This window comes from Pseudonaja textilis, chromosome 3 (assembly GCF_049901715.1).
Source record: "Pseudonaja textilis isolate UNSWEBS1 chromosome 3, rPseTex1.2, whole genome shotgun sequence".
Taxonomy (NCBI): Eukaryota; Metazoa; Chordata; class Lepidosauria; order Squamata; family Elapidae; genus Pseudonaja; species Pseudonaja textilis.
Genome location: NC_141992.1, coordinates 88796023 through 88823795, shown reverse-complemented (window position 1 = coordinate 88823795; position 27773 = coordinate 88796023). Strand labels below are relative to the sequence as shown.

Genomic DNA, 27773 nt, shown 5'->3' with positions numbered 1-27773 from the left:
GAGCCGGAACGACAAACCTGCCCAGCTTCCTGTCAAAAACTCGGCCTGAGTGACGTCACCTTTACACACACCCTCTCTTCCCCCTCCCCGCCTGCATGGAACCCGGAAATGATGGCGAAACCTGAGGGGGGATAATGGGACGCGACGGGGGGTTTTGTTTTGTTTTTTTGTTTTGTTTTTGAGGGGGAAGTGTAAATTTTCTTTCTTTTTTGGGAGTGGGGGCACAACTGCCTTTCGGAATCGGGAGGCCGGCCTGGCGACGGCAAATGGGGAAGAAGCGTGTTTCCCGAGAGCGCGTGCCTGGGACCGTTATTTGCCCCTTTCCTCGGCGAGGGGAGGAAGGTAAGTAAGAGGCTCCTCCCCTCGTTGGAGGCCGGGTGGGTTCAGGGGGTTTCCGAGGGGCGCACTTTTAGTCTCGCCGTCCCGGTCGAAGGGGGTTGTAGAGGGAGGCGACAGTTCGGCGTGCCTGAGGCTCGGCTTTAGTTTGCTTGCCGCTTCTGAAGCGAACCTGGCCTGTTAGATCTCAATTTAAACCTACTTTGATCAGCCTGATCATTGTTAAAGGCTGTTGGAGGAGGAGAGGGGTTGAAAAGGAGGCACTGTCACTACCTCGTTGAGAAAGGGAAGGCAACTGGCCGCAAAGAGCAATTTCTTCCGCCGTCCACCCTGCCACAGAGGCCAGGGAAGCAGCGATGAAGAGGGTTCCTTCCTTGTGGAAGTCCCCTGAAACTCGTTCCCCTCGCTTCCTTCCCTCTCCGTTGTATGCAGGCTAAACAAAATGTTTTTACGCTCCTGCCGCCTTTCTCCTTGCTCAATCTCTTACTAGCACAATAGAAGGAAGGATTAGGCCCAAGGAGGGATAAAAACTTAAAAACAGTCCCCTGCTTGCCTTTTTTTTCCTGCCCTGAGGACTTTTCCTCCTAGAGGACTGTGATGGAAGTGGCTTCCTCTCTGATCTGCTCCTTGTTCTAATAATGTGACAATTGGGCGGGTTATTATGTTCATCACCCACTGAAAGAAAGAGCTATTTGCAGATAAGGCTGGTTCAAGGCAGGAGTCCCCAAACTTGGCAACTGTTAAGATTTGTGGACTTCAACTAGTCATGCTGGCTGGGCAATTCTGGGAGCTGAAGTTTGGAGACTCCTGGTTTAAGGCCACCTATCACATCTCTCTTGCTCATCTAAGCATAGCAGGAAGGATAGGACCAATAATATTTAGGGTGAGGATGCTGGTGAACATGTTCCAATTCCTTTTATGTGGCTCCAGAATCATGCAAACAGACAAAAGGCATTAGCAGATAAAAAACTGAAGAGGAGGCAAAAAAGAGCAGTTCTGTGAGGGGCAGATAATAATAACAGTTGAGCAGTCATGGTGACATGTTTGGGTAGTATTCACCTAGAGCAGGGGTCTTCAAACCTGACAGCTTTAAGACTTGTGGACTTCAACTCCCAGAATTCCTCCTCCAGTCATGTTAGCTCAGGAATTCTGGGGGTTGAAGTCCACAAGTCTTAAAGCTGTCAACTTTGAAGACCCTTGACCTTTTGCATTTAAGCAAAAGAGGGAGGTGGCTAATATTACCTTCTGTCTCTGTGAGTGGATAGATCAAGTCACAGAAGCAGCCACATTCCCCCAACTAGTTACCTGTTTTCACCAGCTATACAACATCTAGACTGGGTTGTGAAAAGAGCAAACTTTATCATTTCACTTGCTATCTTGAGTTTTCCCTGGACAGCATCCAGTGAACCAGATCTTTCCTGCAGAGAAAGAACCTGAATGGAGAAAATAACAATTGCAGCTTAGGGAGTGGGGGAAGACAACTGTTTTTATACAGAGGAAAAGGAATGACTAAGTTGGTTCACATGACACACTAAATTATAAGGTAGTTTCTTTGGTCCTGGCTTCTGGGTTGTGTGAACCCAGCACTTGTTTGTAAATCTTAGTTATTACTTTGATATTATTATTCTTATGGGCCATCAAATCATTGCAACTCTTAGCAAACACACAGATTTTATCCATGATCTGTTCTTAATCGGGTATTTCAGGTTTTCCAAGGATAAACTCATTGTCACTTCAGTTGAGTTCATCCATGTTGTTGCTGGTCATCTTCTTTTTGTCTTTCCTTCCATCTTTCCCAGCATTAGAGTCTTCTCCAGAGAGTTAGATCTTCATGTAATGTGTACAAAGTAGAATAATTTAACCCTGGTAATTTGTGCCTCAAGGGAGAAGTCTGGATTGATTTGTTTGATGAGACATGTAAACCCACTAATTGTGAATTAATAATTTAATATGTATTAAATCATAGTTTAGCAGGATATGTGATGCCGTACTATTCATAGTTATTGCTTATTAGCTCTCTTACAACTTTCTATCTTGGTGGAAAATCCATGCACTCTATTTCAATATGCTTGTATATTTTAATTTTTAAGTACAGGAAAAAGGATTAGAATTAAGTCATATATTCATTTGTATCTGTCTTGAGCAATTATAACTACTTAAACGGATCAGTGAGTGACTACATTAGAGATGACTCCTTTTTAAGTGATCAACTGTTTATTCTACAGTGAATAAATATAAATATCTTTGTGCATTCAAGCCCTGGTCATATCATGTCTGGACTATTTCAATCCATTCTACATGGGGCTTCCCTTGAAGAGTATTTAGAAGGTACAATTAGTGCAGGGTGAGGCATAACAGACAGTTCTTGGGGCCACTAGGGTGGCCCATGTTACACTGCTGTTCCAGTGACATTGGCTGCCGTCTTGCTTCCAGATGCAATTCAGCAGGTTGGTTATCACCTTTAAAGCCCTTCATGATTCAGCCCAAGTTTTCTGAAGAGCCATCCTACCCCAATTGGCTTGCCCTACTAGTACCAGTAGAGCAGACAGGCTGCAGACCCAGTCAAGGATTTTTGACTGATGAGGTCTAGGAGAAAAGCCTTTTCTCCTATGACTCCTGCCTTTGGAACATCATACACTCCAAGGTTAGATCTGCACCCACTCTTTTGATCTTCCACAAGAGCCTGAAGACCTGGTTCTGCCAGTTGACCTGGGTCCCCAGCAGGGTATCCCGTTTTGGAGGTAGATGTTGGCTTAGGAAAAACCCCACCTCTCCCCATGTGCTTCATGTTCCCCTCCTCCCTACCTTTTCACAGTATCTATTGTTTTTATTTATTGTCCTACTGTTTTAATATTTTTAAGCAGCCCAGAATCATCTCTGATGACATGAATGGCACACAAATATTAAAATTTAAATATTAAATAAATAAAAATAAATATGCAGAGGTATCTTTGTTGTTTTCCCTGTACATAGTAGTAGTATGGCTGCATTATCCCCTGCTTTGCTTAAAGATGAGCAAGAGCAATTCGGTAAGAATAATTACAACTTTTTTTAATCTATGTCTCTTTGGGTAACATTACTAGTGGTAACATTCTAAGGAGATAATGCAGCTGGGGACAGATCTAAATGCTTCCTGGTACAATAGCTTTTCCTGGCTATTTCCCCGATTATTTCTGTTAATAAGTAAAGGAATAAGTACTATTTACAATTCAATAACATGCATGTGACTTGAATGTTTTGGTTCAATTCAAAATGAATTTTTGCTTTCTACAAAGAGGATGGGTGCTAATTCTTAGGACCTCACCAAATGTGGAAGTAAATTAACTGGTGTTAAAAAAAGGAATGAATCTAGTATTTTTTCATTGGTTTCAAATAAAATTATTTGATCCATTTGCAGGTCATAACTTCAAGTATCACTGAAGCAACTATTTGTTTGGAAAAGTTTGGCTTATTTATAACAGTTCTGATTTTAACGTGGCACAATTGCAATGAAGAAGAAAAGAAGGCTTAATGTAAATGTAGATGACAAAATACATCTTGGTCACCGAAGGGAGCAAACTGATAAGATCCCTGTAACAGATTCTGAACAGGAAGCTCATGTTGATTCTGCAGAAGTAGCTACTGCAGACCAGCTCATATATTCCAAAGAACTTTCTCTGCTGCCTGATCAAAGAAAGCTTTTAACTTCTTTGCAATACAATAAAAATCTACTTAAATATTTAAATGATGATCGACGGAAGCAGCCTTCTTTTTGTGATCTTCTTATAATTGTTGATGGAAAAGAATTTAGCTCCCATAAAGTAGTAGTTGCTGTTGGGAGCAGTTACTTTCATGCTTATTTGAGCAAAAATCCAAATACAAATGTTATTACCTTGGATCATGTAACACATTCAGTTTTCCATCATCTGCTTGAGTTTCTTTACACATCACAGTTTTTCTTAAATAAAAATGAAATACCTTTAGTTTTAGAAGCAGCAAAATTTTTAGATATTATTGATGCAGTTAAATTGTTAAATAGTGAAAATGTTTCCATTTCACAATCTGAAGAAAAAACAAAAAACCCACCTCAGGTCGAACAGACAACTGAACAAACATCTAAACTAGCCAACAATCATCAATGCACTTTATGTAATCGTAATTTTTGTTACAAGAAATCATTAGAAAATCATTTGTCCAAAGCACACAAATCTTCCGCACGAGAAAAAGAACATGGGCGAAAAATGGTTGAGAAGTCAGTAATTTCTACTAGACGATCAATGCGAAATCGTAAATGCCTAGCCAAGTTTGATCAGAGTGACAATGAAAGTGGTAATGCATCAGAAACCAATTTAGATACAATTGTTCCTAGTCAGGAGAGCAATGAATCTGAAGACAGTGGAAGTGAATACAACACTGATGGGCAGGAAGAGGACACTTTGGGAGATGATACAGAGTCTGAACAACATAGTGAAAAAGAATGTGGAGAAGTTCATGAGCCAGATGGTGCAGCAGGAAATATTTCTGAAGATAATCTTTCCACATGTATTCCACATATTCTTCAGAACAGCAGCAAAAAATGTTTGCAGTGTCCTAAGTGTGATAAAAAATTTGATCGACCAGGTAAATCAGAATATGGTTTGTCTTTTAGCTTTGCAGGGTGGCTGTGGTAGGTTTAAAAGCAATCAAAAAGTCATTTTCAATCTTGGGTTAACATCCGGGGTCAGATTCAATGTATAGAATTGTGATTGTTCTTTAGATCTTAAATATATCCATGGTGTACTTAACAATACATGCAAAACTTTAGGCATCCCTTGTAAAAATTAATGCTTCACTGTATCCTTAAATCAACAGAATGAAACACAGAAATTGGGTTATTTAATGACCACATCTGTACAGTTGTCCTGACCTAAATGAATCACTTCATTGGGCATTATTAAGTTTATTGTAAAATAAAAATGAACTGCAAGGTATCTACACTGCTGTACTTCTGCCTACAACTGGATTTCAAGAACACTGTGCATGCGCTCATGCATACACCCAAGTTGCAGGCAAACAGTATTCAGATTAATAAGTAATGTTAAATTAGACCTCAGAAATATAAACAAAAAGTCCTCCCCCCCCCTTTAAATGTTTCATCTCTACTCAAATTCTACCTGTGTTGTTTTGGGCCTTCAACCAATGTAGGAGTGAGTCCCTATGGTTGTGAAAATATATTATTGTGATATATACCATAAGCAATACTAAATTCTACATATTGTAAAACCTAATGTTCATTCAATAAACAGCAAATTGGCTTTGCTGTTATATAACTTCCAGGCAATGAAAAATGCATATAATTCATTTCAAACACTGCAGCAAACTTGCACATATTTGGTAGCATTTAGTTGTAGTAATTTTTGGCTGTTGTACTACTGAATTGTAGTACACCATCAGTTGTACTAACGGATTGTTGGGATCTACAATTCAACAGCATCTGGAGAGCCAACAGATTATTGGCCTGCTTGCCCTTTAAATTATTGCTCCTTGACTGGTGTGTGGTAACTTTGATAATTGGTTTAAATTGGTTTACAGTAATTTATTACTGTATCAACAGCATCATAGCCATCTCTTAGAGAAGAAAAATCAAGTCCTGATTCTAGATACCCTTTTGCCCAATGTGCAATTTTAGGCTTGCAGATCAATAGAAGGATATATTTTTAATTTTTGTAACTGCCTATCTCAATAACTCTGGGCAGCTTAACAATGCAAAAATATGTTACAATTAAAAACATTTTTGAACAATAAAACACATGAAATAATTTGAAGATGCCTTTTATGGCTGCCAAAGTTCATGTATCTGGAATAACAAGTGTAAAGACACACATGAAGACTAACCAACCTGCATTCTATGGATGATCAAACATCTGAACAATTCAAGATAAAAATAAAGTTACATTAGCGTATCATTTTGTAGTATGGGCTTAGAATCTTAGTTTATTTAAAGTTAAGTTAAATCTTAGTATAGTTCTCTACATGTTTATAGAATCATATACAGATCTTTTTTAATCCTTAGTTGCTTTGTGTTCCAGGACTGTAGGAATAGGAATTGAAAATAATGTGTAAAATTAGTGAGAAAAAGAATCCCAACCCTTTAGCAATTTGCTTTAAGACAAGGACAGTTCCATTGCTAAAGATGAAAATAATGTGTTTCTACACAATTTACACCCTTTATATAAATGTCATTTGTATAGATTGAGAGCTAGTGTTAAATGATGCAGTAGGATGGCAGTTATATACCATCATTCCTATCACTTGTAAGTTCTGCTACATGAAAAAACATGATGTTCCACCATTAATTAGAAAGGGTTCTTTAAAAAATAACACATTACAAAATAATCTGTGTTAAAACTTTCTTACAGACTTCATATAGCACATACTATTATTGTGATAATATTAGAGGTTAATATTTATCAGCTGTTTTTCATTTTAAAATATATTTTATTTTGTAGGAAAATTTGAAAGCCATGCTCGAGTACATACGGGTGAAAAGCCTTTTGAGTGTGATATTTGCCAGCAGCGTTATTCAACCAAATCTAACTTAACAGTACACAGAAAAAAACACAGCAGTGAAATGGAATTTCATAAAAAGGAGCACAAATGTTCATATTGTAACAAATTACATGCCACCAAAAAGACCCTGATAAAGCATAAAAAAAGGCAAGTGTCATTGAGTCATACTGCATTTTGGATAATATAGCATGATCTTTTGATTTCTTTTTATTATAAAATTATAAAACTGTATGCTGCAGAAAATTAAATATAGTCCAGTTAAATACATGGCGACTTATTTTAAATATGTCTTCTTTCTTATGTCATATCCGTCATTGGACATTGGCGATCATGTTGGCGATTTAAATGTGTAGGATGTTAAAAGCATGCATAACATACATGAGCCCTTCCCAATCATATCCTGTCTGGAGATGATGAAAATCTGGAGGACCTCAGGCTGGATAAAATTTTATAAAGTAGTATATCTGTAGTATAGTCATCTTGAATCAAATCTGGATATATGCTGTCCACCAAACATGCACATCAAATCTGGATATATGCTGTCCACCAAACATGCACCAGAGATACCAGTATGTTCAGTAGTATTAAATATTCTCTTTAATGCAGGGGTCTCCAACCTCAGCAACTTTAAGACTTGTGGACTTTAGCTCCCAAAATTCCTCAGCCAGTAAAGCTGAGGAATTCTGGGAGTTGAAGTCCACAAGTCTTAAAGTTGCCGAGGTTGGAGACCTCTGCTTTAATGTATGCCCTCCTATTCTGTTTGGTGAATATTGAAAGGAGGTTTAAGTAAATTGGGGCAAAAAGTGCTTAAAGAGGATGACTTAATTAATTAAAAAACAGTTAATATTTGTGCTGATCCATATAACTTTTCAAACAGGAATATAGAATAAACTTCAAATATTTTGCTTTTTTATATGCAATACAGAATAATATTTCTTTATGTTATTAATACAACTAGGCCAGCAAGCAGTAACAAAATGCAAACTAGTGATTTGCTTGTTGTGTTATATTTATTAAATAAATAATGTCTTAGTAGATTTCCTCCTCAGATTTCATCCTGAAAATGTACAAGAGTTTCTGTCTACCAGGAAGAAAAAAAGCGAAGGATGGAAATGTGAAGTAAGTATGATTTTGGTTTAATTGAAATTATTTGATACCCCTGACTTATTTTTTAAAAATCTGTGACTTGAATCCAGATCAGAGGCTGTGCATTTATTTATTTATTTGCTATTTTAACTGCTGCCTAGAATTATTGTAAATTGTTTTAGAATGTTTGTCAAGGAGCTACAGTAGGAAAGGAATTTCTGAAATTCCAGAGCATGGACAAAAGCTTTTCTCCATGCTCTTGGTTATGTTGCTGCTTTTAGGCTGTGAGAGTAATATGCAGATGTTGTTTGAGTACATTGACCTGATAAGTGATAAGTGCCTAAAACAGTTTATGCTAAAGTTACTGAATTATAATATTAGGGATAAATGGGAAATCCTATATTTCATTATGTGCTTTGGTGTGTAAATAGTGCATGATGGCAGTTGGTTCAGGATATTAAAAATTAAAAGTACCATAATATGGTTTTATGGTTTATTGATGCATGATCTTTTTTGGTCAATGGTTTAATAAGGTAACTTTGGTGGAGAAAATAGTATGTAGCAATGCATGCTGAGTAAATCACCATATATGCTAGTTATGATGAAATTACAAGATTAACAGAGAAGCAAATAGTCATAACTATGCAATTGCACAGTACAGTTATTTCCAGAAAGCTACCATATGTATTCACATATACACTTATCAGTAGATAAGCCAACACTCAGTTTTTTAACCAAACTATTATGAAAAATACACTATCTATGGATAAGCTAATCCACACTTTTCATTATATTGTGGTTAAAATATTTGAGAGTCAACTTCATGTGAGAATGTACAAGAATTATAAGTACTATTAAAAATATACCTGTGGATAAGCCTATCCTTGGATAAGCCTATACTTGGATAAGCCAAACCCATTTTTGAGTATATTCTGACACCTGAAATTCTCAGCTCATTTGCAAATGCAAATGCTTATTTATAATTCATTCCTTTGAGCAATAAGATTGGGTTTGTGTATATATTTTCACAGATAAATTGACTTTCTTCAGGGAGCTCAAAGTTGTGTATTTTACTTAATCATTGCATATTGTTGTTGCTATAGATTTGCAATAAGTCTTTCACACGAAGACCTCACTTAGAAGAACACAGAATTCTTCACACACAGAATAAACCTTTCAAATGTACATATTGTGAAGAGCATTTTAAATCCCGCTTTACAAGATTGAAGCATCAAGAAAAGTTCCATTTAGGTAAGAAAATATTCAGTGCACATATGTTTTTAATTCATTAGCTGAATTGAATTCTGTATACCAATTTTCCAAATCTCTATTCACAGTGTTTGAACAATTCCTTAAACTGTTTGAAGATGAGGTTCACATTTTGGACAAATTAATTAAATGAATCCTTATTTAGAGGCTGTTTGGAAAAAATACCCAAGAAATTTCAGTTAATCTAGTTACAATTAGGGATTTACAGAAGTTGAGGATGGGTGTCTTCAACCTATCTATTTAATTTGATTTGATTTCACCACTTCATTCTGAAGTTAGTGGAAGGCCAATTTTCCATTGAGTTGACCAATTACTTGTTTTTAACACTAGCTTAAAATTATAAAAACTGTTTTTCAATGAATTCTGAAAAATGAAAAAAAAAAAAAGCCCATCTGTCAAGCCTTTTCTCAGAGTTTATTGGTTTGGAGTTTGTTAGTTAGAACACTGACACCAACAACAGAAGAGAGGTGGGGAAAGTTATCAGGGTCACTCCCTGTTTATTTTTTTAAAAAATGTAGCTTTGTGAGGTACTAAATCTTTGGACATATTATTTTCCCAAGTTTTCTTGGAAACAGTAAACTTTTAGACTTTGTACAAAAATGATTAAAAATGTTCTCTTAAACCATTTTCTTTGTTGCTGAGAACTAAAGTAACATGAAACATTTACCAGTTTACATTTTATTATTTGTTTAGGTGCAGGTAACAAATTGGTGCATTTACTGAATAATCAGACAGATAAAATAACATTGACAATTTTTTTGTTAATTTTGTCACTAAAATCTGTTAGGAAAAAAATTGCTGCAATTCTATTTATTGTATCAGCACAACTGTATTACCCTTGAAATAGAAAGATTAGATGACATTTATTTTTTGAAGTACCTCTCTAACAACAGCAAAGGACTTCGAGTTATTGGGCTTCTACAATACATGTAACATGGAAGTTATAACTACACTTCCTAACATTTTTCCCCCTCCTTGCTTTTTGAGCTGTAAAAGCTGTGGTTGTGATGTTGACATGGAAACAGCAGATTTGATTGGATTCAACAGGCTACGGAAGAGGGGATATCTATTTCCAATTTTTTCTTTATTGTACTCCATTCATAATGGTACTAGAATACCTGTTTCAAGAATGGTAATGTTCGAAAAGCAAAGTATAAACCAGGGGTGAGAAACTGGATTTCTTCAAGGGCTGGATCAGTATTGTAGTTCCCTATGGGCTGACAGAAGGGGTGGGATGGATGCCTCATGAAGTACCCTGCCGGCCATTTGCAGGCCCATTTTTCAGGCCACTTTTGGGCTGTTTTTGGCTGGCAGAGTGCTGCAGGAGGCCATGGAAGGTGAAAACGAAGCACGGGGGCACACAAAGCCCGTTTTAGCCCCCAGAGGCACCACCTTTGATATTTCCAGGCCGGCCCCATGGGCCAGATTTAAGCACCACGTGGGTCAGATCCAGCCTCTGATATAATCTCTGCATTCCAACAGGATTTTGATATTTTTGAGGCAAAAGGTATTGGAAAGTACCATCATGCATTCTGCAGTTTGGTAAATCTACTGGCCCTTTGAAAATGAAGCAGAATTGAATCAAAGAATATGGGATTTGCATTGTGAAGCTTAAGGGCTGTTTTCCTTTTTCAGATATAATTAAGAAAATGGCCACTTACCCAGTGCATGAATAGCTACTGTGTTTCTAATTTTGTTTAAGGGTAAATGGATTTTATAAAGATAAATCATGGCTCTGCTTTTCAAGAACTATTTTCAATCTGACACTTCTTTTCTGTAAGTCACTATTGGTAATTTGGTACATTTTGAAGGAAATTATTCATTTAATAAACATCTGTTAAAACAGTTGCTTTCTTCTGTCCAAGAATACTTCAAGAGGCAGCGTGGCTGTTTTTACTAATACAATGCTAAACAATTATTTGAGTCAAACAAGTTTTAAAACCTTATGACAGATCAGCGCACTTTAGCTATGTTAGACCTAGAGTTTTAGATATTGGCAAAAATACAGAAAACAATTACATGGCAGACAATTCATAGATAAACTGGTCCAGGGAGTCACTATTGGTAGTTATGACACCATAATTTAATGGCTTACCAACTTGTCCATAAAAATGTAATATCAACGTATTTGTGTTTAAGTTTTACAAAAAGAAGAGAATGCAAAAAATGCTGTACAAGATATCTTCCTTTTTGGTAGTTAAGTTTTGGTAAACTAATTTATTGTGACAGAATTACCATTAGCACCTTCTGGGGAAGAAATGATGGACTGCTTAAAAATGGAAGATTAATATGCTTGTAGTTAGGTTTTTCAAAATGAAGAAAGTATTTTGTTCAGTTTTGTATTTTTGTGTTCCAAAATATGTATGTATTAATTATTCAAATCACTTGCTCTAGTTGCTTAAATGTAAAATTGAATCCCTGTGTCTTTTTAGGACCTTTTCCATGTGATATTTGTGGTCGTCAATTTAATGACACTGGAAATCTGAAGCGCCATATCGAATGCACTCATGGAGGAAAGAGAAAATGGACTTGCTTTATTTGTGGAAAATCAGTTAGAGAAAGGTATGCTTAGTACACATGCTATGTTTTATATAAATTAAACAGAAAGCAGATCCATAACTTCACCAATATTATAAAAAAACATTGTAAAGACAGTTGAACAATGTAATTGTATAATAGAGAACTGTTGATGCTAATTAGCACCTATATGTTTCTCAGAATATTCCATTCCATTTACTTCCCAAGTCTTTACTCATCAATCAGCATTTGTATCTACTGAGCTGAGGGAAACTCCATTGAATTTTAGTGTTTCGGGTGTATGTTTTTATTCAATGTACAAACCTCATTTATTTTATATAACTGAAGGCAGAATTCATAATGCTCCTTTCTCCTGTGATCTTCACAACAACCTTTGAGATAGGTTGGGCTAAAAAGAGACTGTTTGAAATCACCCAGCCAGTTTTTATGCCGAAGGGAAGACCAGAGTTTTAATCCAGCACTTACTACACCAAACTGGCTCTCCATTTTTGTAACAGTGATTTTTTTTTCCTGCTGTTTAGGTTAGATAAAATGAGTATTGTACAGCACTTTGAATTAAAAAAGAAAAACTGCTTTGCAGTTCAGAAACTCATTAATATGTCAGCAACATATTCTGGGATTATACAACTGCAGAATGATCCTGAAGAAAGATGCATTTTATTTTGGGAAGTGCTATCTAAATCATCATTTTCTTCTTTGTAATGAAAGTTTAACCCACTTAATTAAGATAGGCATTTTAGACTTGACTATTAGAACATACTAAGTAAGGCTAAGAAACAGAACCCAAATAAAGACTGTGCAGATCAGCAAAGGCTTGATTCTCAGTAGCTGTGGACAAGAATATGGGCAGGCATAGGCATTCTCTTGTCAGACATTTTATGTGCTATTGGCACACTTAGTTAGTTTATTTTATATGCTGTGTATTTACATATTTAACTATATAGCATAGCAGAATTCTCAACTTTGTAACTCCATATGACTTAAAATGATAACTGACTTCCCCTGTACTCCTATCAATATGAACAGTGATTTTATTAGGAATGGAATTGAACAACAGATTGATTTTTAAAATTAAAATTTAATCTATACACCAAATAAAATGACAAAATCTTATAACTTTAAAAAAAATTATAAAAATACTTATCTTCACTAACACATATACTTCTACAGAGATTGGATATAAAGTACATGGTATCCCAAAGTATTGCACTAAAACTTTTAGAATGTCCTGGGTGCTACATGCTATACTGGCAGAAATGCCAGAACCATACATGTATTTCCGAAAAAAGCCAAACCCAGCTGTCAGTTATCATTGGCAATGGATTAACAGCATCTAGTAACAGTTTGTCCATTATTAATAGATGTCAGTTGCACTTTGCAGAAAATTGGACTGTGGCCATTTTAAATGCATTACATTGAAATTTATTATTATATTATTGTAAAAGGATTAGGAAATAATTTTCCCATATCTGAATTTTTTCCTTACAGAACAACTTTAAAAGAGCATTTGAGAATTCACAGTGGAGAAAAACCACATCTATGTAGCATTTGTGGCCAGAGTTTTCGTCATGGAAGCTCCTATAGGTAATACATTCTATATTGTTATGCCACAATCAGTTATGCTCGGAAATGACTTTGTTATAGTATTTATAGGTAGTTTGTCATTAAAGAGTAGAATTAAAATTCAGTGTGGATTACTACAATAAGAGAAATCCCTACAGAAGTTATTTTTAGATTTTAGCAAAAAATGGACTATTCATAAGCAATCCTTACCAAAGTTTGCTCATCTGAATTGTCATATTTCCAAGTAGATTGGTACAAAATTTAAATATAATTTTTACCCATTTATTTGGAAATAAGACAACTAGACTCCAGGAGCCATTTTTTCCAAAATTCAAAACTATTTAGATCAGTGGTTCCCAAAGTGGGCAGTACCACCCTCTGAGGGGCGGTGGGATGCGTTAGGGGGGCACTGAGAGGCAAGGGGGCCAGCAGGGGGGCGCTAAGAGGCGGCAGGGGGGTGCTGGAGGTGAGCGGCAGGGCACAATTCACAGGTGAGAAAAAATACCACCGCCGCGTTCGAGGCAAGGCCCCGCAGGATAATCCCATTGACTTGCACGCTCTGGTGCAAGGAGCTCCACCCACGAACGCAGCATTGGGAAAGGAGAGCAAAGCCACTCTGGCTTTGCTCTCCTTTTCAAACATCCTCCCGCTGCCATGTTCCACCCCATTGAGCCCCTTGCACTGGAGGCACCTGCCCAAGCAAGTCCGAACGGAGCTGTGCACGAAGTCAATGGGGTGAGCCTGAGAGAGGGAAAGAGAGAGAGAAAGAGAGAAGGGAAAGAAAGAAAAAGGGACAAAGAAAGAGGGATGGAAGGAAAGGACAGAAAGAAAAAGAAATAAAGAAGGAGGGAGGAGAAAGATAACGAGATATCTATTCTAGTCCAATCACCTGCTCCAGCAAGGTTAGAAGGGAGTGTGTGCGTGTGTGTTCTTATAATTTACCAGTTCATTTTGATTTTGCCTTCTTCAGAATTGGCACTGTAATACATTGGGGAAAAGTAATTTTTTAGGGTGGAAATCTGGTCCGATGGGTCCTGTTTAAAGCCTCAACAAAATGTGAGAGCTTCCTGATAGTTTTGGCTGTGTTTCGCCACAAAACCTTCAATTAATAGAAGCCAAAGATGTTTCATTGTGCTGGCAAAGATGCTGGCAAAGATGTTTCAATGTGGAAAAGGGCCTCTAAACTAGGCCTCATTTCAATCTGATGCATCAGCGCTCTCTCTCTCACACACACACACTCTCTGCCTCTCCCTCTCCCCCTCCCCCTTCTATCCCTCCATGGCCCACTTCTTTGTCCCTTTTTTTTTCTTTCCCTTTTCTCTTTTTTTTCTTCCTTCTCTCTTTTCTCTCTCTCTCTTTCCCTCTCCCAGGCTCACCCCATTGATTTGGTGCACCGCTTCGCTCGGACTTGCTTGGACAGGTCCCTCCAGTGCAGCGGGCTCAGTGGGGTGGACCTGTGGGGCCGGCACCTAGAACGCGGCAGTGCTGGCATGTTTGAAAAGTAGAGCAAAGCCAGAGGTTGGTAATTTTTGCTGCAAAGAATCACAAAAGCTTCTGGGTTGTGCACAAGGAGGGACACATATGTCAATGCAATTCAGCAACATAAAATAAAGAAATACAAATAAAACAAATCAACAAGAATTGGCAAAGCATCTCTGATTAGATTTTATTCACTACTAGAATCTAATCAGAGATGCTTTGCTGATTCTAGTTCAATGACCAGCTCCAGCAGGGTTGGAAGGGAGTATGTGTACATGTGTGTGCATGGCTGTCAAAACTCCAAAAACAGGTCAAATAGTTCTGGGGAGGCCAGTCATAAATTAGAACACTTGCTAAGCAACTGGCCATTAAGTGAGGACCACTTGTATTTGGTTTGCCAGTCACCAAACCACACTCACCCAGTCACATGACCAGCAAGCCACACCATCCGTCACGTGTCCAGCAAACCACGCCCACCCAATCACGTGACCAACAAACCACACCCTCAAATTAGGCCATGTCCACAGAAATTTGAATCCTGCCCCTGGGCGGGGGGCATTGAGAATGAGTTTGTAGCATCAAGGGGGCGGTGGACTGAAAAAGTTTGGGAACCACTGATTTAGACTTAATAAAATCATTGGAGCATACAGTACCTACCCAGAAATAGTACAGAAAACCTCTCAGAGTAGCTGGTGTTATCGCTGAGTTATACTAATTTAGATTTTCACATTTAAGTTATAATTAATATAAGTTATATAAACTTTAGTGTAAGTTATACTAATTTAGATTTTCAAATTTGAATATCATGGCACATTAAGCATGCAGATGCTAATCTTGTATTCCTGTTAATACTGGCTTCATCTGCGAGTCCACCATGATGATAAGAGATATGAATGTGAAGAATGTGGAAAAACATTTATTCGCCATGATCACCTTACAAAACACAAAAAGATACATTCAGGTAAGGAGTGGCATTGACATTACCTTTCTCAATCAAAGAATCCAGGAACATAGCATTCATTTATATTTCACAAAATAATGGACTACTGAAAGAAAGGATATCTGTTTTCACCATGACTGGTTAGAGATGAAGATGTATGCCAACATACGTGGCCAGACTGTTATTTGCAGAACAGATATTCCATGAATGGAAAGGCTCCTTCTCATGGAAAAAAATGAGGTATACCAGAATGCAACAGTTTTCTCATGGAGGAACTGTACATTTTAAAGTTATTTTTTCAGGTCACAAAAGGTAGATCAGTGGTGGAACAAAGACACAGTAATCTCAATTCCATCCCTCCCCTGCCAGACCTTCAGAATAATAAATTTAATTTTAAAAGACATGTTAAGCCCATCATCAGTTTATTTATTAATATATTATTTGACAAATCCTATTTTTTTGTCCCTGCTCCCAGTCTTGGTGACACATATATTATAACATACTGATGAGCCATGGATATTGATCCCTAATTTATTTATTTTAATTATATCCTGCCTTTATTTTATATAGCTCAAAGTGACCTATATAATATTCCCTCCTCTTACTTTTTCCACAATAACCCTGTAGGTGGGTTAGACAGAGAGAGAGTGACTGGCCCAAAATCAGAAATAGTTGGGTGCCTCTGGCATTTTTTTTAATGCTTCCTGGAAATTTTATTACATTAATTCAGAATATATTATTGCTTCATCTTAGGAGAGAAAGCCCATCAGTGTGAGGAATGTGGAAAATGCTTTGGCCGAAGAGATCACCTCACTGTTCATTATAAAAGTGTTCATCTAGGAGAAAAAGTGTGGCAAAAGTAAGTCTAATTTAATATTGAAATACAATCTATATTGATATAATGTTGAAACATATTCAACATTTGAGGATATGTTAGATTGATTTGTATACACCAAATAAAACCAGGGTCAGGTTCTGGTTAAAAGAGTTTAATTGAACTAAAAATAGTCTTATATGAACACATTCTTTTTACCCCTTGAGTACTAATGCTGGAATATAGTGTATTATGGTATGATAAGATACAATGTTCAATTATTATAAAAAGTATGAAAATATAATTTAGATATCACATATAAAGCAAAATATACCTACAGGTGGGGCATTTCAAGTCAGGGGAAACATCACCGGAGAAAAGGTTTCAATAATACATGACATCTGTTTCTTGATATCCAAAACAGTGAGAAGCAAACATAGAAGATACTAATTATGGATCTAAATGCCTTATCTAATTTGATATTCTATGGGGGGGCGGTATCCTAAATAGGTGTGTATCAGACAATTGAAAGGGGACATGAACTTAAAAACAACAAGGCCAAGGAAAATAAGATATAGAAAATGTGGTTCAGTATTTAATTAATAATAACACATTCTTCTCGAGCTGTTCTGATATGTAGCCTTCGAGTCATGAAGTCCCCAAAAGAGCATAGAATAGCTGGATTTTGCAATAATCCTTTACACTTGCACTGGAGAATATGAATGTTGACATTACAACCCTATATATGACTAACAGAATAGCAGAATTGGAAGTGACCTTGGAGGTCTTCTAGCCCACCCCCTGCTCAAGCAGGAAACCCTATATCATTTCAGAAAAATGCAAAATGCAAAACATAACAAAGTGGTGTACTCTTAGCCAGTTTTATATACAATACATAGAATCACAGCATCATTAAGGGTCTTTTTCTTTAAAATGTCCCATTTACAAGAGATAGAACCAGTGAAAGCTAGTAAACGTTTTAAGGACCAGCTTTGCCAACTCCATTGCTGCCACCATGCTGCTAGCCATTGAAATCTGGTACAAGTGGCTCAGCTCTGCCTTCAGATTGACTCACAAATTTGCCCCAAAATTTAACAACTGGCTATCGTGATTCCAGCCTCATCACTGGATAGAACTGTGTTTCTTGATGGATTACACATTTGTTTGCATTAACATTTCTTCTGAAGGTATTGGAATTGTTCACCAGCAAACAATTAAATGCACATATATTCTACAGAAAAATTTAAAAACAGGGAAAAAATTAGAATAAGCCTGTAATAGTAATTTAGTTTATGTAAGCCTGAACACATTCTTTGGTAAACAGTTTATTTTCTAATATATTCTACTTACTTGCTTTTCTTTCAAGGTACAAAGCAACATTTCATCCATGTGAAGTCTGCAAGAAAGTTTTTAAGGGGAAATCAAGTTTAGAAATGCATTTTAGAACACATTCAGGTAAACAATCAGAGTAGCCTAAAAACTCAGTTGGGACCTCTTCTATTTTTAAAACTTGCTTGCAGCAGAAGATAATGCTTGCATTTCTTTGTTTTCAAGTTTCCTCTATTTTGGGTAGTAAAAATAATTAATCCAGTACATTTTGAGCATTGTTCTTAATTCTCACAGTTTAGTGATTTGCTAAAGAATCTATTGGATTCTTAATCTATCCCAATTCCCTTCCATGCTTTATGCTATATTCCATGTTGTTGGAATCTCCAAGGTTCCCCAGTTAACTAAATATTTGCCCAATCCAATACTTTCTTTAATAATGTTATCAAAATGTTTTAAATAGTTCTTTTAGCCAACCTTTCTGCAAGTTGAGTGCCTGATACTATTCAGCATGGATTTCTACCCCTTTTGACTGCCCATTCTTAACCCTAATGCAAGACACAAAACAGTCAGTTTCCAAAACACTAACAAAACTAATGAACTGTGATTATTGATGTGTGAATTTTAAAGAATTATTTTTGATTTGATGAACTTTTGAGGGGAAAAAATCCTCTTGAAGCAAAACTACAAAATTAAGACTTCACTTACCACCCATCCTCGCCTCCTCATGCCCTACAGTGTTTTCTGTTAATCTAAGTTACTCAGCACATTTTTGATCCAAGGCTGGCAATCCATGTGAATCAGCTCTTCTGAATGTATTGCAAAGTATCAATTAATGGTTTGCATATCAGCTTTGCATATCCTTATGCTTTGTTCTAAGCTGAAAGAAAGTTTGGTGTAAATGGAAAGTTTTCTGTATTCTTAAAGTTAATTATGTATTTTTTTAATGAAATTATAGTAAACATTAACATGACTTTTGTGGGTTTTTTCCTCAGGTGTGTGTCAAATGTTCTGTATTCTATAGAAATTACTTAAAACAATGTTTTGTTATATAACAAAGATTAAACAGATAGGATACAAAAGATAGCATATTTATTCTATTAATATTGGCTTTTTAATGCAGGTGAAAAACCGTACAAATGCCAAATTTGTAACCAGTCCTTCAGGATTAAGAAGACATTAACTAAACACATGGTTATTCATTCAGATGCTCGCCCTTTCAACTGTAAATACTGCAATTCAACATTTAAACGAAAGGATAAATTAAAATACCATACTGATCACGTACATGGAGGGAAGTCTATAGAAGAACTGCAAAACTCATTGTCAGAGGAAAAAATTGTGACATTACCAGCTCAGTGCACATCAGATGATAAGGGTTTTCAAGGTGATTCTAAACCATTTGTGAATCAGAACACAACTTACCAAGTGGATACCAAAGCAATGCTACAGAATGTACCATCAGATACATGTGTGCCAGTGACACTGATATCTGTTCAAATGCGTGAAACTCAGTCTGATCTTGTACAACAACAGCCTCCTGTTATATCTTCATCTCACTCAATTCTTCCTCCACAACCCCCTCCAACGGATTATCAGCAAACAACAGAGCTTGAATTTCTTGAAAAATATACTCTTACTCCACAACCAGCAAATATAGTTCATCCAGTTAAACCTGAACAAATATTGGATTCTAGAGAACAAACTTCTCTTGGAATGTTACTTGGTATTGATTCAGCTCCTTCTGTACAGAACATTTCAAATAATGAACATTAATGATCATGTCTATGAAATGTGATATTTCATTAGTCTTGAGCTGTTAGCCATTTTGAAGTCTAACAGTATTATATAAGCTGTTGTCTACTTCATTAAATGAATGGGGTATTATGTTGAAATAGGTTTGTGTATATGTGGAGAGAGAGAGAGGAAGGGAGGTGAAATGAAATGTAGAGAAATAGAGATTGTGACAAGTGTCTTGTCAAGGATCCAGCATTCTTCTGTATGATAGAAGACAAAAAATTCTAGATACATGAAAGTAATTATACAAACTATTTAGTTAACCAATTTAGTTTTCAAAATCATTTAAATGAATTAAGTTCATTTATTGTTTAATCACTAAATGGAGACCAAGTTCCATTATCATACATTAAGAGAGCCACATTTTTATTTAGATTTGGTCAAAAATGTGAGGGGGGGGGGAGTTGCTTTTAATGAACAGTAGAAAAGTGCCGTGGTTACCTGAGATCAAAAACACTTATTCTAAATTATTTTAAAGACATGCACAGTTGTTGTAAAGAAAACTATAATTTCTTTAATGACTTTCTGACTGCAGTATTTGTTATTCTGCGTATGTATAATGTACAGAAAGACCAAGAGAGAGTGTTAATATTCCATTCATTGCATGAAGAATGCTACAGTGCAAAAATTTATAACATAGTTGGCCTTTATGGTGTCTGTTTGTTTCAACAAACTAAAACAAGTGTTCTACTGAAAAAAACTTTTAACAATTGTAAAGTTAATGTATCTATATTTTCTTTTACTTCGGTTATTTTAAAGCTGTTGAGCATGAAAAATTATTGTTGCCATTTTAATGCAGTGGTTTAGCTTTCAAAATCATGTATTTTTCTTTTAAAATGTAATTTTTAAAAAACAGATTCTCGAAGAGTAAAAAATATTGATTTAATCAATTATGGATTTGAAGTCCCCTTCCTATGTTTTCACTGTGCACATATCTCATTTTGTATGTTATAAAAAGCTTTACAGTTAAAACAAAATATGTCTTTCTTTTTATTGTCTCACTTTTAAAACCATTTCTATTTCAATATCGGGTAAAATAAATCAAGGTAGCAATACTGCTTCATAGACAATGTCTTTAGTATCAGAAGGAGTCATTACTATTAGAAATCTAAAATACATCCAGGAATCAACCATGTAAACCTAGCTTTTGTTTGTGGCTTCCTTAATCTTGCTTTTTTATGGAGAGTTTTTGGGGAAAATAATAATTTAAATATAATTTGTTGTAAATAAAAACCTGCACAAATGAAGTCTTGTGGAACTGAACTACTAATTTGCTTTTATTATAAAAAGGGAAAGGAACTTTGTTGAGCATGAGGAAAAAAATCCATGTAATTAAAAGCTAAACAAAATAATACTGGTTAGTGCTTAAATCAGCTCTACACAGATTAGAGTCTTTTACTTATTGCAACCTAATACTATCTGCATACAAGGATTTAATTTGAAGATTATTTCCAAACTCTTAAAATTATAATATGCAAGACATACTTTAAATATGATAAACATTCTAACTTTGGTAGTAGTTCTTAGAAACTTAATAACATGCACTGCATATGTTTTTATTATATCAATAATTTAAGAATCTAAATGTAGATATAATATTTAATCTTTCTTTTCACCTAATGTCAAAACTCATACTTTTACTGCTACCAAGAGCACCCAAAGGCAGGATAGAATCTTATTCCAGTAGAATTTTGGTTGTTGTCCCAAAGCAAATCACACAATTTTCAGTGTTGCAATATATTTTATATCATTTTTTTTTCACCATAGGGAATGTTGATTTTTAATGTTTTATGTAGGCAGGACTTCAGAGGTGGTATTCAGCAGGTTCTGACCAGTTCTGGAGAACTGGTAGCAGAAATTTTGAGTAGTTTGGAAAACTGGCAAATACCACCTCTGACTGGCCCTGCCCCCATTTATTTTCTGCCTCCTGAGTCCCAGCTGATTGGCTGGGCCTTTTGTTCCCCTGCACAAGAGAACGGAGCTGGAAAGCAGGTTAGTGGAGTGGAGACGGAATGGGGATTATTCAGTAACCTTCCCCCAGGAGTGGGGAGGGAGTACAGATTTTCAGTGTCCTTCCCCCTGGAGTGGGATGGGAATGGAGATTTTACAGTATCCTTCCCCTGCCACGCTCACCAAGCCATGCCCACAGAACTGGTGGTAAAAAAAATTGAAGCTCACCACTGCGGGACTTCCTCCTAGAGGCTAAAAAATAAGAGTGGAAGAAGTTTCATGTCATCTGGGTGTGATGTAGTTCTTTTGGAGTGTGGAAGAACCATAGATAAAGGCCAAGTGGTTTTAGGAGAGGTTCAGTTTGTGACAATAATAGCAATACTACTTAGACTTATATACCGCTTCACAGTGCTTCACAGCTCTCTAAGCAGTTTACAGAGTCAACATATTGCCCCCAACAATCTAGGTCCTCATTTCACCAACCTCAACAAAGTCAAGAGGGAAGCCAGGGTCAAGAAGAACAAAATTCATTTAACAAATGTCTCACTTAATAGAAATTTTGGACTCAATTCTGGTCATAAATCGAAGATTACCTGTTGCAGGTCACGGGTACCGAGGAGTTAACTGAAGTTTTCCTCCCCCTCCTTCCAGCTCTGAAGTAGGCAAGGTCAAGAAACAGGCATGATATGGATTCCAGAACTGTTGTAGTAGAGTGCAATAATAGAATTTTGAAAGCCTGTCCAACTTTCTGCATGCCCCATTTTATAATAAATCAACCTGGAATTATTCTGAACGTGTGTGTTTCTTGATTGTGACAAGAAAAAGTCTTGATCTGACCATTTATTTTCTTTTCATTCAATTATTTGAGTAAATAGGTCAAGATATGATGACTTATGGCGATGGCATTCTTTCAGGACATCAGAATATCTTGTTTGCATTCAGCCTCGGCTATTCCACAGCCAACAGCAATGAAACCAGCCAGCTGTTAGTTAACTTCTAAACATAACTTGAACCTGCAAAAGAAGTTAATGCATTTTGTAGGTGTGTTTCTGATATTAATACAAATATCAGAGCATCCTTTGCAAGCCATACTATTACTGCAAACTCTGCTGTATGTTCCTACAATCCCATTGAAAATGCAAATTTTAAGATACTTGGAACTTTAGAATTATGAGGTGCATTATGTTATTAAGGCGGTTTTTAAAATATTAACAATTCTGCCAACTAATTGCTAATATATACTGTAAACAGAACTGTATGAAATAGATTGTGCGCCCACTAGGAGGTGCAATTTATCAGTTTATTGCAATATGCTCCACTATTGCTATATTCCTAAATCACAGAAAACTAAAATCAGTAGTCATGATGGAAACAACCACAACGGGGAGTTATTGTCTTATTTTTGGTTCAGTTGTGATGGGTAATTTGTTAATATTGTACACATTTTAAGATGTACTTTAAACTATCCTGAATTTTGGAGGCAGCATACAAATATATGTACAAATATATAAACAAATATGACAAATGTCCACAAATATCTTTTTACTAGGATAACTTGTATTACATCCAATTATAGTAACAAACCCAAGAATCTTTAACAAAACTTGCCAGTTATACTTTACTTTTTAAAAGAAAGTAAGAATTGAAACTTTTTGTACAGCTCCAATTTAACTCACTCATCGCAATAATGAGAAATTATGTATCTGCAAGTGTGTTTAAATATATATCCACATAGATTATATATATAACAGAAATCTGGAGTCTTCATTCCATCACCAGAATGAATTTTTTCTGGGTAACCTCAAGTAACATACGTGGGCAGGGCTCATTCTTTCTTAAAAAATATGATTATCATAATACAAAATGAAAATGAAAATAAAGATAGTAGAGAAATAGGAAAAGAAAAAAGAACAAGGAGAAGTGAAGGGTAAGATAGGAAAGGGGGAAAAAGTATTGACTTCCAGGTTTTGTTAGTGTAGCAAAATACAAAATAGAATTGCAGACTTTTTTTAATTTACCAATTTACCAAGCACTAGCCATTTCTATAACAGCAAACTAATCAGCAAAACCCAAAGTCAAGATTTCATTTTTTTTTCTTTCTTGAGGACAAAGTTCAAAAGCAGTTTCCTGGTATAAAAAACCTGGATGCATATTTTTCTAATTAAAAATATCAGTTTTGCCATTTCTGCTAGCCCCATCACTTCTTCCATTCTATTATTTTATTGTGGGAAATGACATAGGGTGACATTCACTCTTAACATAGGTTATGGTTATACAATGCACAGAACTGGCCAGGTTTCTACAATATATGAAACCATAAGCCATGATTTATAGTGCCCAATGGCTGGTCTACACAACAGTAAGTGAAAATCACGGATACAAGCTCTCACACAAAATTTATAATCTTACAACCCAGTCTAGAAAAGTTTCAATAATTTGTTATGTTTGACCCTATTTTTAAATGTATTTTCCCTCTAAGAACATGGCCTGCTAAAAGGGCAAAAATACTATGAAATTGTTCAGTTTTTCCCCGAAACATCTATATCCTCCCACTTATTATGAACTGTTTGGCATTTACTGAGCCACTGTATTATAGTAATTAAATATTAGATTTCTTTAACAACCAACCAATTGTAAAACCAATATATACAGCTAAAATAAATCAAATGTAAAACCATGCATATTTAAAGGGATGTCCTATGATGCTATGTAATATGCATACATCCTTAAAAGGTTCAGACATTGAGCAGATGTCAGGCACAAACAACTAGAAACACTTGTGGATAGACCCAAGTAGATATTTTATTGTGCATCACCTATATTACAAGAATCTCACCAGACTGTCTTGCCTCCTCTTCCTCTTTAGCCAGTGGTTCCACCGTATCAAAAGACCGCTGTCCTCATTCTAAATACAGAAGGACTTTCCATATCTCAAAGGGAACTATCTCTCTGTATGATCCAGAAGAGTTGGGAAGAGGTTTATCTCTATCTTGGAAAAAGATAAGAGATTTGATTGGGTTGGGGGGCTTTAGGTAGTATAAGAGGTCTCTGGGGACTAGAAGGAAAAACTTGGATGTCTTCACGCAGTACAATAATTTGGGTTTCCACCTCTTTGTCTTAAAATTGGGTTAGGATATTTATTTCACTTTATATTCAGTTAATTCAAATGTATGCCAGACTAAGTAAATGTGCTTTATAAAGTACCAATTAAGCATTAAAATAAGGTATATTGGAACAAATTTTAAAAATTGCACCACTGGCTTTCCCAGAGCTATTTTTTAAATTGAACCAAGATGAGCTAGGCATCTTGAGAACCAGATAAAGAGAAGAAGGAGGTGGACCTCTGCTCCCCACTTCTCTCTGTGTGTGTTGTAAATATGAAACAAAACTACTGAGAGGTATATACCATTTCAAGTTAGCGAAATGTGAGTCTTGCAATGAACTGTAATCTCCTCCATTGCTCCTTTTAGGGTAAATCCAAAATTATGGTGCTTGGCTTTGACATTTAAATTTTTTTTTTTTAATTTATGATGTTTCATAAAGTAAAAATAAACTTTTAAAAATAATGTCCAATGCCTATTACATGGATTTATGTGAAAGCACAATGTCACTTAGCAAATTTGTTTACTGCAAAAAAAAAATCTGCAGGCATTCTGGTTTTAAAGTCAGACTGATTAACAGTGTGACTCTAATTTACATTCTTCAAAACAGTATTTATTTGCAGTTTGAGCACCCCTCAAGGTTTGAGTACAAATAACGAATGTTAGAATGCTAAATGATCCATTACCATGACAGGAATTTCTATGATAATTCACCTTTGGAAACCTGATATTCTTGAACTCTTAGAATTACCTGATTTAATCAAAATATTTTTTTCATCATAGCACAATACATGTGTGCATAAATGGTGGCTGATTTCCATAAAATTGCTTCTAATCATTTTATGGCCAGATGTTGTAGGTAAACATCTCCACTCTACATCAAATTAATATGTCAGCCTGAACGTTAATAGAAATCAACTTTTTAACATTATGCACAGCATTGATTCCCACCCCCAAGATGTAGTCCTAAACATGCTCAGTGGTGAATATATCTCCTAGAACTTGATGGAACTTATGTACATTCCACAAAGTGAAACTGTACATCTTTTTCTGAACCATCCCATTTCAAGCTGTTTGATGATTACGCTGAGATAAACCATTGCAGAATAGAAAGTTAAAATAACCAACCATGTCTGGTGGATCTCTTGGTTTAATATATTTCAAAGGATTCTTGTGAAGATTTTAAAAAATGGGAGGGGACTTATATGCATTTTTAAAAAAAGTCTGTAGGATTCTTTGTTTTTTGTCTTCATGAAAAAATATATGGGAAATATGTATGTATGTATGTATGTATGTATGTATGTATGTATGTATGTATGCATGCAGATAGGAAACAGGTGGATAACAGAAAATCTCAGTATGGTATCTAAGGAAATTATTAACCAAATGTAAATGTGAAAAAAACTAGAGATAGGAAATACAAATTGTAAAGCGTGAGAGAAAAATTAATGCAGTTACTTATAACCTGAGATTGAAACAGACATTGAGGGAAGGAGTCTCAGTTCCTTTTCAGCAAAGCTCTGAAAGAAATAAGAGTAATATGATCCATTACCTATTCAGAGAAGAATCAAAATAGAAAACAAGAAACAACATATGGCTTTCATTTAGTGACCATTCAAAGTTACAACGGCACTGAAAAAAGTGACTTATGACCATTTTTCACACTTATGAACTTTGTAGCATCCCTATGATCACATGATCAAAATTCAGATGCTTGGCAACTGACTTATACTTATGATCATTGCTGGGTCCCAAGGTCATGTTCACCTTTAGATCAGTAAAATCAATGGGGAAGCCCGATTCATTTAACAACTGTGTTACTATCTTATCAACTGCAGTGATTCACTTAACAACTGTGGCAAGAAAGGTTATAACATTTTTTTTAAAAAAAGAAAGGTCATAACATGGAGCAAAACTTAGTTAAAAACTGTCTCACTTAACAATAGAAAGTTTGGGCCCAATTGTAGTAACACACAAAAAATAATAATTTGGATTAAATAATCAGAATTCAGCCTGATTGGCTGCAACAGCTGAAGCAAATTAGGCAGAAAACAAAACTGATATATTTGCTACTCTGAAGTGTAGAGCCATGTTCTAAAACACTATAATTGCATCACTAAGATGTCACTTACAATACTACTTACTGTAGCAGATGAAGAATCTGTGACCCTTTAAAAGTTGCTGAAGTAAAACTTGCAGTATCCTTCACCATTGGTGCTTCTGGCCTCCTGCAGTTAGAAATTAAGCAATTTATAGAGAACTGTGCATTCTCTATCTTTGTTCTGGGTACATCTAGGCATCCTTACAGACAGTGGGCCTGTGTTCCTTTTTCTTTTCTTTATACTTTTAAAAAGGTAAATCTCAGACCTTCTGAACCCAGCACTGATTTCTATAAAAGGCTTGCATTAAAATCCAATTTGATTACCATAATATCAGTATTTGGAGCATTCAGCGGAGCTAATAGAAATGAGCTCTTAAGTAGCTGAAAATATATTCCAGAATCAGATTGCAATTTGACAAAATAGAAGAAAATAAATACCTTCTTGTTTCCATAGTTACCTGGATATGAAGCCTGTACTATGGATTTCATCAGTGGTCAGAGGGCATTTTCAGAAAACCACATTTTTTTAACCAATTAGCTGATTATCAGAGTTACATTATTCATGAAACAGTGCAAAAATTTAGTCTGAACTGTTAATTTCTGGACATCCTGAAAGTCAATCCAGTGGGAGAATCTGCTATAGTCTAGTTTGTTGTTTTAACAACCAATTTGCCTGTGCAAAAGAGCAGATTTATTGTCTATCATCCAGTCTTTAGCAGGTGGTTTCTCCAAACTTTATTCGTGTCTAGCTATACCTGGTCTGCAAAAAATCTGGATAACTATTAGTGCTGGTAGTCAAAAGTTAGCTTTTTTGTAATCATCTCAATTTTTCTAACTCCAAATTTGGTGGCCTAATCTTGGCAGCTGGCAGTACCCTCCTCAAAATAGGAACTGAATCCCATTCACTGATTAGCTTGGTAGAAGCCTGGATGCTTCATCTATCCA

At 35.8% G+C, this 27773-nt stretch overlaps 1 protein-coding gene and 1 long non-coding RNA gene across 3 annotated transcripts in view; one reads left to right on the top strand and one right to left on the bottom strand.

Moving 5' to 3' along the window:
- Window positions 1-63: 63 nt before the first annotated feature.
- ZBTB41 (zinc finger and BTB domain containing 41) lies at window positions 64-20923 on the top strand. Of its 2 annotated transcripts, XM_087930313.1 has the most exons (12): window positions 65-342; window positions 2594-2783; window positions 3734-4935; window positions 6804-7011; window positions 7914-7983; window positions 9054-9201; window positions 11652-11781; window positions 13246-13342; window positions 15655-15760; window positions 16493-16598; window positions 17920-18008; window positions 19003-20923. In XM_087930313.1, exons 3-12 carry the CDS (start codon window positions 3825-3827, stop codon window positions 19653-19655), a joined length of 2718 nt encoding a protein of 905 aa, XP_087786439.1. In that variant the 5' UTR covers window positions 65-342; window positions 2594-2783; window positions 3734-3824; the 3' UTR covers window positions 19656-20923. The 2 variants fall into 2 exon arrangements, with proteins under 2 accessions (XP_087786438.1, XP_087786439.1); XM_087930312.1 differs by lacking the exon at window positions 2594-2783 and having other exon boundaries at window positions 64-342.
- Window positions 20924-26107: 5184 nt separating this feature from the next.
- Window positions 26108-27773, bottom strand: part of LOC148126203 (uncharacterized) — a 67175-nt gene continuing 65509 nt past the window's right edge. The window contains exons 4-5 of the long non-coding RNA XR_015742957.1: window positions 26872-26955; window positions 26108-26247 (exon numbers count right to left, since the gene is read on the bottom strand). This is a non-coding gene — a long non-coding RNA (uncharacterized LOC148126203). The remainder of the gene's footprint in view (window positions 26248-26871; window positions 26956-27773) is intronic.